Source organism: Sphaeramia orbicularis, chromosome 21, assembly GCF_902148855.1.
Source record: "Sphaeramia orbicularis chromosome 21, fSphaOr1.1, whole genome shotgun sequence".
NCBI classification, from domain to species: Eukaryota; Metazoa; Chordata; class Actinopteri; order Kurtiformes; family Apogonidae; genus Sphaeramia; species Sphaeramia orbicularis.
The window spans coordinates 57,973,138-57,984,618 of NC_043977.1; the positions used below are offsets into that span (position 1 = coordinate 57,973,138).

General features: G+C 41.0%; 1 protein-coding gene across 2 annotated transcripts in view; it reads left to right on the forward strand.

The window, feature by feature from the left end:
• The first annotated feature begins 454 nt into the window (after nt 1-454).
• LOC115411837 (protein FAM171B-like) overlaps nt 455-11,481 on the forward strand; it is a 22,639-nt gene continuing 11,612 nt past the window's right edge. The window contains exons 1-4 of one of the 2 annotated variants that reach the window (XM_030124047.1): nt 455-630; nt 679-760; nt 8,456-8,689; nt 10,123-10,215. In XM_030124047.1, coding sequence (XP_029979907.1) covers nt 532-630; nt 679-760; nt 8,456-8,689; nt 10,123-10,215 — 508 coding nt within the window. In that variant the 5' untranslated portion in view covers nt 455-531. Of the gene's footprint in view, nt 631-672; nt 761-8,455; nt 8,690-10,122; nt 10,216-11,481 lie in introns of both variants that reach the window. The other variant, XM_030124046.1, reaches the window with a different exon arrangement.

Consider the following 11,481-nt stretch of genomic DNA (forward strand, 5'->3'; position numbering starts at 1 on the left):
GTGTTTCAGCAAGACAAAATGTGTTTAGATTTATGAAAAAAGGAGGATGTGTTTTGTGAACTGTGTCTTCATGTGGAATGTGTTCATGGTTTTGGGGGCTGCTTTTATTAAATGTGTTTAGAGGACTGGTCATTTGGTTTAGAGAATTGGCTTTTGTGTTTTAGCAGTTGGGAAAAACTGTAATGTGCGACTGAACTCATTCAACAGTTTACGCAGATTTGTTTTTTGCACAAACACAGACTCACATGCGCTTGTATCTGTCTCATGCACATGAATATTTGGACAGTTTCTCCACCCACAGTTGGATGAATGCTGGAGCTGTCACATGCTGCTTTGTTCCTCATACACTCAGATCTCCAGTGGGAGGAGCCTGCGTGGGCCTCATGGAGCTTAAGGGGGTGGAGCTAGTGTTCAGTTGGAGCTGATCAGCCTTCAGGATGGAAGCACACTGGACATGAAGTGTGTTTGCCTTTCATTCTTCTTCTTGTTCCTATCAGTGTGGTTAGTGTTCTTTGGACCACAGCTCCAGTCATGCTCCTGCCGTACATGGGTTTGTGTTTGGCACATGTGCTGTTTTTCTCCTGCTGTACTTGGGAGGCTGCTGCAGAGTTCAGTCCTCTGGCCGGACCTGGACCAGGACCTGGACCCGGACCGGGACCCGGACCCGGACCGGGACCCGGACCCCCTGTGCATACCGATGATGGGACCTCTACGACCCCGGAGCCCCTCAGAGAGCAGCCGTCTGCGCAGACGCACACAGGTTGGTTCTACATCTGACCCTCTTCCACCCAACAGTCAGTGGGTCTGGGGGAGTTGGACCAAACTATGAGCACATACTTCTATGAGGGAAATGTCACAGAGTTTAGAGTTGGATTTGTGTTTGCTGTGACATTAAGCCTTTTCGTTCTGGGGCTTTTTTCTAACAGCTCTTTAGATTAAGAGTAGACCATCTGTATGAGGCTTTAATCACAGCTCCTCTACTGTGTTTCTGACTCATAAGTCTGGCTGCTGTCCTCCATGAACAACAGCCTCCCCATCTGCCCACTTTCATCAAAACAACAAACCTTCTCACCAGAAAACACCTACAATATCATTACACTGGTCACTTTTCCATTGACCCTCAAACTGCATGAATATAACTTGCGCATGAAAAAATTTGCCTGATGAAAAACAACAATTTTGCCAAAACTTTTTCAATTAAAAGTTTTTGTTCTTACAAGGGGTGGTTTTTCAGGAGCAGTGAAATTGGTATATCGCACAAAAACTGCAATCGAAAGAAGTAAAATTACATCATGAAAATGTGAATAACTTTAACAACTGTGTACAACCTGAAATGCATAAAGAAAAATAAGTGCAATTTGATCAATATTATGTCTCATCTTATTATTAACACAACGTACAGATCACAGTTAATCTACAAATACACAAAACATTCAGTAACAGGCAGAATATTGGTCCAACTGAAATGATTTTTCTGAAGATGTTTCAGGTTGTAAACATTTGTTTATATTATGCACATTTTATTGTGAAAGGATTGTTACTAAATGTAAATATTTTTCATAAATTTTACTTTTTTCATATTGAACCCCAAAAATCTTTGGAGTTGTGATTATTTAGAGGTTTTTCTGCTGTTCTTCAGGCTGTCTGTGGACCCTGAACTAAAGCCACTTCAACACCCTCGACTGGCAATAGCTTCAGTGTTGGTCCTCTGGTGGACTGGTTCTGGCCTCTGGTGGACTGGTTCTGTACTCTGGTGGACTGGTTCTGGCCTGTGGGCCGTATACTTGACAGCCCTGCTCTACTGGTCTGTGTGTCTCTGATGCACTGGTTTCCATCCCAGTCTTCTGTTTCCGTCACAGCTCTAGACAGAAGCTGAAACAGGTCTTTGTGAACCCTGTGTCCACTAAGCGTCTGATCCATGACTCATTCATGCTGCTGTAGGAGGACATGACCATCTGCCTCCTACAGGACACACACACACTGACAGACAAATACTGGAAGATCTGGTGTTCTCACTGGTTAGTTGGTTGGTTTGCTGGTCAGTCGGTCGGTCTGTTGGTCAGTCTGTTGGTCAGTCTGTTGGTTGGTTGGTCGGTCTGTTGATTTGTTGGTCAGTTGGTCGGTTGGTCGGTTTGTCGGTTTGTCGGTCAGTCTGTTGGTCAGTTGGTCTGTTGGTTTGTCGGTCAGTCGGTCGATCAGTTGGTTGGTCTGTCAGTCAGTCGGTCTGTCTGTTGGTTGGTCAGCTGGTTGGCTCGTCGTTTGTTTTTTTTGGTTGGCTGGTCGGTCGATTGGTCAGTCGGTCAGTCAGTTTGTCGGTCAGTTGGTCAGTTGGTTGGTCTGTCGGTTTGTCAGTTGGTCTGTCAGTTGGTTGGTCTGTCGGTTTGTCAGTTGGTCTGTCAGTTGGTTGGTCTGTCGGTTTGTCGGTCAGTCTGTAGGTCGGTTGATTGGTTTGTTAGTCGGTCAGTTAGTTGGTAAGTTGGTTGTCCGTCTTTGCTCCACTCTTGTCCATCTTTGCTCCACTCTTGTCCGTCTTTGCTCCACTCTTGTCCATCTTTGCTCCACTCTTGTCCGTCTTTGCTCCACTCTTGTCCGTCTTTGCTCCACTCTTGTCCGTCTTTGCTCCACTCTTGTCCGTCTTTGCTCCACTCTTGTCCGTCTTTGCTCCACTCTTGTCCGTCTTTGCCGTCTTTGCTCCACTCTTGTCCGTCTTTGCTCCACTCTTGTCCGTCTTTGCTCCACTCTTGTCCATCTTTGCTCCACTCTTGTCCGTCTTTGCTCCACTCTTGTCCATCTTTGCTCCACTCTTGTCCGTCTTTGCTCCACTCTTGTCCGTCTTTGCCGTCTTTGCTCCACTCTTGTCCGTCTTTGCTCCACTACTCTTGTCCATCTTTGCTCCACTCTTGTCCGGCTATTGCCTCCACTCTTGATCCACTCTTGGCTCCCGTCTGTCCGTCTTTGCTCCATCCTTGTCAGTGCTCCACTCTTGTCCGTCTTTGACTCCACTCTGTCCTGTCTTTGCCTCCACTCTGGTCCGTCTTTTGCTCCACCTTTGTCCTGTGCTTTGCCTCCTACTCTTGTCCAGTCTTTGCTCCCACTCTTGTCCGTCTTTGCTCCACTCTTGTCGCATCTTTGTCCCACTCTTTGTCCGTCTTTGCTCCATCTTGTCCATTCTTTGCTCCACTCTTGTCCATCTTTGCTCCACTCTTGTCCAGTCTTTGCTCCACTCTTGTCCATCTTTGCTCCACTCTTGTCCGTCTTTGCTCCACTCTTGTCCGTCGTTTGCTCCACTCTTGTCCGTCCTTTGCTCCCCTTTGCTCCACTCTTGTCCGTCTTTGCTCCACTCTTGTCCGTCTTTGCTCCACTCTTGTCCGTCTTTGCTCCACTCTTGTCCGTCTTTGCTCCACTCTTGTCCGTCTTTGCTCCACTCTTGTCCATCTTTGCTCCACTGTTGTCCATCTTTGCTCCACTCTTGTCCGTCTTTGCTCCACTCTTGTCCATCTTTGCTCCACTCTTGTCCGTCTTTGCTCCACTCTTGTCCATCTTTGCTCCACTCTTGTCCGTCTTTGCTCTACTCTTGTCCGTCTTTGCTCCACTCTTGTCCATCTTTGCTCCACTCTTGTCCGTCTTTGCTCCACTCTTGTCCATCTTTGCTCCACTCTGCGGGCAGAACCACAGTGCCTTCCTGTGGCTGTGCGGTCAGACTCTCTGTACCACGTGTCTTTGTTTTCCTCCGTCAGTGGAATGTCTGGCCTAATTCCAACCCCTCCCACACACACACCCATGTCCATGTGTTTGGGGGGGGGGGGGTTCCCCTCCCCACAGATAAGTCTCTTTGGGACCATCTGTTTATGCCATGCTTCTGACAGAACAGAGCAGTCAACATGTTTGTGTTCTGTCCGTTCACACACTTCCTTCCATCACAGATGAACTGACCCATCAGCTTCAACACTGGGGTTCAGTCATACGGTCACAAATGTAGTCATGAAAAAAACATGTCAGCCACTGAGAATGATCATCTTTAATGATTATTATTATTTCTTCACCCTTTAAAAACGTTTAAAAAAAAGATGTTTTGTTATGAATGAAAAATGAATTCATTTTCGCATTGCATTTCAGAAAAGAAAATGATAATCATATAATTAGAATAAATATTGTAGAAGGTACGTATATGTGTTTATGATCACCTGGTGTTCACATTCTGAGAGAGTGTAATATGACAAAATGACTGAAGAACACAGGTGTCAAACATGCGTCCCGGGGGCCAAATCCGGCCCACCAAAGGGTCCAGTCTGGACCCTGGGATGAATTTGTGAAATGCAAAAATGACACTGAAGATATTAACAATCCTTTTAGTTCAGGTTCCACATTCAGACCAATTCAGCCTCCAGTGGGTCAGACCAGTCAAATACTATCATAATGATCTAGAAATACTCACAAGGCCACATTTTTCTCTTTGTAAATGTAAATAATTTCATGTATTTACTCTAAAAGTATAATTTCACAAAAAATGTGAATAATCTGAACAAATGTGAACAACCTGAAATGTCTTAAGAAAAATAAGTGCAATTTTAACATTCTGCCTGACGCTAAATGTTTTGCGTATCTGTAGATCCACTGTGATCTGTATGTTATAATGAACATGTGGAAATGATAAATATATTGTTAAAATTACACTTATTTTTTCAGTTTGTTCAAGTAATTCACATTGTTTGAAAGGACAGTTTGTAGATGTAAACATTTTCATTTTTTAATTTTACTTTTTTCACTGTAAAATATAGAGAAAAGTTTGGAGTTGACATTATTAATACATTACTCTGTTATTATTTGACTGCTTCGGCCCGCTGCAGATCAAATTTAGCTGAATGTGGAACTGAACTAAAATGAGTTTGGCAGCCCTGTTTTAGAGAGTGAGAATGTGTGTAGACCAAGGTTATTATCGTTAACGAAAACTAACGAAATGACGAAAACTAGAATTGTAAAAACATTTTCGTGAACTGAAATAAATAAAAACTACAATTAAAATAAATTAAAAAAAAAACTTAACTAACTGAAACTGTATTGTGTGTTTACAAAACTAACTAAAACGTATAAAAATTATGGATAAAATTCCCTTCGTTTTCATCAATGTTGGATTGATACGAAATCAATTTATTTCGCTCTCTCAGTTTTCTGTGCTGTCTCCATACGACACTTTTTGGTCCATCACTTGTGTTCACTTGTGGTTTCCAGTCGTCTCCTGGTCCCCACTCTACCTGGAAACATGGAGACTAAAGTTGGGAGAAAGCAGCAGAGTCCTGTCTGGGATTTATTTGAATACGACAACAGAGAAGAAGAGAAAAGAGACGACTAAACTAAAATTAATACTAAAACTAAACTAAAACTAAGCATTTAGAAAAAAAATGGAAACTAATAAAAACTGTCAAACCTGCTCTGAAAACGAATTAAAACAAACTGAATTAGAGAAAAAAAAGTCAAAACTAAATAAAACTAAACTAGAATGAAAAATCCAAAACTATTAGAACCTTGTTACATACAGAACCTGAACATTTAAACACATATAAATCACCAGTGATGTTTCAACAGCGGTCATTTTTGTCAAACACTCCGCCTTGAATATTTACTTCAATTCCCAAAATGCACCTGTGAGAGAATATAGAGACATTTTTTTAAAAATTGTAGAGCGTAATTTTTGTGTCCTTTTTACCGTGTTACATGTGAATTTTTGTATAAAAAAATGATATAAAATGTAAAAATGTGTTTTATCTGAAAAATAGTTTCTCTTTCATCTCAGTAAATATTTATCTTTAGTGCTTCCAAACCTGCTTCATAACACGTCTACATCACGTTGTTATATTTCTAAACAAATTGCATTTTTTTTCAGGTTATTCACCTCCTTTTTGTTTGGATAGTTTATAAATGTAAATATTGGCATAATTGAATGTTATTTTTTGCACTAAAACAATTTGGAGTTGCCATTATTTATATATTATTCTGTTATTATTGTACTGGCCCACTGCAGATTAAATTGGGCTGAATGTGGCCCCTGGAAGAAAATGAGTTTGACAGCCCAGATTTAGAGAGTGAGAATGTGTGTAGAGTTGTGTAAATGTGTGTGAGAATCAGTTGAAGGTTGAGTTGAAATACTGACTGGTTTGATCCATGAGTTTGTGCTACAGAGTATCTGAGTCTGAGCAGGAGGTTCAGTGTTGTAGACGTTCACATCAGCTGGTCCAACATTCACACTGGAGCAGATCTGCCTCCCTCTGTGGGTTCAGACCATTCCATCCACTCCATAAACCTCTTTGTGCTGTAGTTCACTTCACCAAATCCACAGATTAGAGTAATCTGGCACAGACCCCCCTCACCCCCCCAGTCAGACGTCCACTTACCCATCTGTATTGGCCTGTTCATCCTATCGGGTGGAGGCAGTTGCCATGCCAACTGTAGATGTTTGCTGTAGATGGAGGCATTTGCGTGCATCCCATCATAGTCCGTTGTCATGGGAGACTGAACTGGAACACTGTCAGGGATGATCTGGTGATTTTGGCTGATTTATGACCTGACCTTTGACTTACAGGACAGTGTTGGTAGATGATGCAGCGTTTGGATTATACAGAAGCCCCGACAGTGTTTGATGATCCTGCATGAACTGAACAGTAGGACCACATCCAACCAGAGGGAACGGCAGGGTCTACATTAACCCTTTCATGCATGACATCCACATTTATGGACACATAGTTTAAACTCACTTTCCAAAGGGTTATAAAGGTAATATTCTCCAAACCACATGGGGGCAGTATGTATAGACCCTAAGCAATACAATAAAAAAAAGTATCATCTAAGTTTTAGAATTTGGACGCTCTGTGATCTCATAAAGTTAACCTCCTACGACCCATCTATGGGTTTACTGTCCGTTTGTGGACAAGAGTGTCACAGCTTTAAAAACAAACAAACAAACAAACAAACAAACAAAAACTGTCCACCATAAAGGAAATTCCATTAAAAAAAAAGCATCTGAAAAAACTGTTACATCATAATGTTTCCAATATAGGCAATTATTCAATTAAAAAAAGAAGCCAAAATGCGTATATTTGTATATTTCTGGGTGTTAAGAGGTTAAAAATCCTCTGAATAAAACCATATTAAAAAAAAAAAAAAAAAAAAAAAAAAAAAAAAATCAAAATGCATTTCAGCTTTAGCCTAATACAGAGTAATAAAATCAATTTAAAAAACATCTAGATACTTATTTCATAATTCATGCATGAAAGGGTGACAGTTTCATCTATCATTTCTCAAAAGGACTCAATTTTTAGCTTAAGAACCCTATTTTATGGAACTGTTTTTAACATTTTAGTATCACTTGTAGAAAAAAAGATATAACCAATATAAAATGAAACCTAAAAAGGACTCATATATGTAAATGCACTATTACTATAATATTTGTTCAGACTCATATATGTAAAGGATCTGTCTTGGTGGAGCTCTGTGCTCTCTGAGTGCTTTTCTAATTAAACAAGGTATTGCTCCAATGTTATTTATCCATAAATATTCTGCATAATCAGCAGCTGCTCTAGTGTTAGCTAGTGTTCAGTCCATTGAGTGCAAGAATAAATTAATACCAAATATGAATCCAAATAAATAACGTCACATAAAAGGTAGAACAGATTCTCTTGCCTTCTGGGCTGTTTTTCCTCCTCTGTTTCCCTCAAATAAACAAAAAACAAACATCTCTGGGATAGAAATGACTATAAATGAGCATAAAGCCTCTACGGTCCACCATGTTGGCTTGTTTACATTGAACTCCCATAATTCCTTGCACTCAGGCAGTTTGCTGTGACTTGCCTGGAACGCTGCAAAGTTGTGAGTTGTTTGAAGTCATGACTTTTGGGCTCAAAAACCTGCCTGGAACGCAGCACTAGTGTGTAAGAGGGATGTAACGACATGAAAGTGTCATATCATGGTTATTGTGACCAAAATGATCACGGTTATCATTATTGTCACAATATTGTTGAAATTGTGCTCAAAGTGTTCAGAAAGTACTGATACACACACTGAAATAATTTAACCAAGTTGTATTTTTAAATAAATAAATAAATAAAATTAAATAATAGCCATAATGTACTTTCTTTTGCAGAAACATTCAAATATTAACATGTAACATGTATTAACATTTTCATAGATAGATAGATAGATAGATAGTGCCTGGAGTGCTGCTGCTTCTCCAGTAAATGTGCAGTACCATGAGTTTTCAAAGTGCGGTTATCAAACACGGTTATCATAAGTAGAATTTAAGCAGTAATACTGTCTGTGATTTTATTGTTCTACCGGTAAAGGTTACATCCCTAGTGTTTAACAACCACAAAAACAGAACTCATACACAGTTCAAGAGAATCAGAGAAACATAAGACACCACAACATATTTATGCCTAAACTTTGTCTTCAACTTTTTTCTCAGGTTCTACCTTTAACGTGAAGGTCCAGGTGAACGATGCCCTGAATCCCCGCCCCCTGAGCAAGGCAGTCGTGGAAGTGTACACCAACTACACAAGGACCCTGACAGTCCAGACGGGGGAGGACGGCCGCACGATGCTCAGCGTTCCGTACCGACATGGGACGCCTGTCACCGTAGTGGCATGTAGAAAGTTCTACATGTGCACACTGTTACCATGTCAACCTGACAGAACGCCAAGTACGACAAAAACACGTTTTAAATGGGGTGTAAGACTGACATCATGCACAAAAAAAACCATGTAAAGTCATTGTTATGGTTGTGACCAATGTTTACAGAAATAGACTTGACTTTTCTGTTTTAGGATGAGTTTATATCAGACGATGCTTTTGGTCCCCAGTGGACGTTTGGGTCTGTAAGGGTTAAAGGTGAACGTTTGGGTCTGTAAGGGTTAAAGGTGAACGTTTGGGTCTGTAAGGGTTAAAGGTGGACGTTTGAGTCTGTAAGGGTTAAAGGTGGACGTTTGGGTCTGTAAGGGTTAAAGGTGGACGTTTGGTTCTGTAAGGGTTAAAGGTGAACGTTTGGGTCTGTAAGGGTTAAAGGTGAACGTTTGGGTCTGTAAGGGTTAAAGGTGGACGTTTGAGTCTGTAAGGGTTAAAGGTGGACGTTTGGGTCTGTAAGGGTTAAAGGTGGACGTTTGGGTCTGTAAGGGTTAAAGGTGGACGTTTGGGTCTGTAAGGGTTAAAGGTGGACATTTGGGTCTGTAAGGGTTAAAGGTGGACGTTTGGTTCTGTAAGGGTTAAAGGTGGACGTTTGGTTCTTTAAGGGTTAAAGGTGGACGTTTGGGTCTGTAAGGGTTAAAGGTGGACGTTTGGGTCTGTAAGGGTTAAAGGTGGACGTTTGGGTCTGTAAGGGTTAAAGGTGAACGTTTGGGTCTGTAAGGGTTAAAGGTGGACGTTTGGGTCTGTAAGGGTTAAAGGTGGACGTTTGGGTCTGTAAGGGTTAAAGGTGGACGTTTGGTTCTTTAAGGGTTAAAGGTGGACGTTTGGTTCTTTAAGGGTTAAAGGTGGACGTTTGGGTCTGTAAGGGTTAAAGGTGGACGTTTGGGTCTGTAAGGGTTAAAGGTGGACATTTGGGTCTGTAAGGGTTAAAGGTGGACGTTTGGGTCTGTAAGGGTTAAAGGTGGACGTTTGGTTCTTTAAGGGTTAAAGGTGGACGTTTGGGTCTGTAAGGGTTAAAGGTGGACGTTTGGGTCTGTAAGGGTTAAAGGTGGACGTTTGGGTCTTTAAGGGTTAAAGGTGGACGTTTGGGTCTGTAAGGGTTAAAGGTGGACGTTTGGGTCTGTAAGGGTTAAAGGTGGACGTTTGGGTCTGTAAGGGTTAAAGGTGGACGTTTGGGTCTGTAAGGGTTAAAGGTGGACGTTTGGGTCTTTAAGGGTTAAAGGTGGACGTTTGGGTCTTTAAGGGTTAAAGGTGGACGTTTGGGTCTTTAAGGGTTAACCTTAGTTTACAATTATCTTTAGATTAAAATTCAAACCAGGGTATCAGTGAACAGAAGGGGTGGGGTAGTAGTAAGCTCCGCCTACTTTTTCCACTTGTTAATTCAGATGTCACACCATGTTTCCTGTCCTGACCCATGTGCTGTGTCCGTCCTTTCCTGTTTATCTCCTTCAGTCTTTTCATCCTGGACTGTGTCACTGCTGGCTCTGACTCCAGGAAACCTGTGGTTCTTTGAAGACTCTGTGCTGATCACCAGCAGATCGTCTGGTAAGAACTGAACACAGAGGGTCCAACTCATGTTAGTTCAGTTCCACATTCAGCTAAACCTGATCTGAACATAACATAACCAGTGTTCAGAACACAAACCTCCTCCTTCCCCCTGAACGCTGTGCATGTGTGGATCCACTCTGTCTGTTTAAATCCAACAGTTTCCAGGTTGTTCCATACACAGAAACAGCTGAATCTGGTCCCAGTCATGTGTCTGTCCAATTAGATTCAGTTCACATCAATATTAGTTGAGTTCTAATTTTAAATGTGTGGGAAATGGGATTTTCAGTGTTCAGTGTAAATGTCCACAGAGTCCACATTCCACAGTGGATGTGGACAATTTAGTTCCACATACAAGAGATTGTTCTAAGCTACAGGTGGATCCAATTGGAGGAGAATCAGAGTCATTTTGAATTTTGGATGAATTTTGTAAAATGTCTCAATGATGACAGATGGAAAACTGTAGATGTTGTGACCTTGAACTGTGGCCTACTGGGACCAAAATGGACTGGGTTGGTCCCAGGGCCTAGGCCTATCTGTGGGGAAGATCTGGGAAAGATGGGTGGAAGAGGAACAAACAAACAAACAAACAAACAAACAAACACACAAACAAACAAATAAGAAAAGCACTCAGAGAGCGCAGACCTCCACCAAGGCAGATCTGCCCCCCCCATCACCACCAAAATGTAATCATTTCTTCCTTGTGCCAGTATCAACATTTCCTGAAAATTTCATGAAAATCCGTCCATAACTTTTTGAGTTATCTTGTTAACAAACAAACAAACACACAAAGCAAAGTAATCACAGTACCTCCTGGTGGAGGTAAAAACATAATAATATATAAATAATGTCAACTCCAAACTTTTCTCTTTGTTTCAGAGTGAAAAAAGTAAATTTACATTATGAAAAAGGGTTTACAAACTCTCCTTTCAAAAGATGTGAATAACATGAACAAACTGAAAAAATCAGTGTCATTTGAACACTATTCTGTTCAGTGTATCATGTACACATGTACATTAGAACTGACAGATCACAGTGGATCTACAAACACACCAAACATTTAATAACAGACAGAATATTGTTAAAATTGTACTGACTTCTCTTAAGACATTTCAGGTTGTTCATATTTGTTCAGGTTATTCACATTTTTTGTGAAATTATTCTTTTAGTGTAAATACATGAAAATATTTACATTTAGAAACAGAACAGTTTGGAGTGGTCATTATTTGTGTTATTCTGACAGTATTGGACTGGTCTGACCCACTG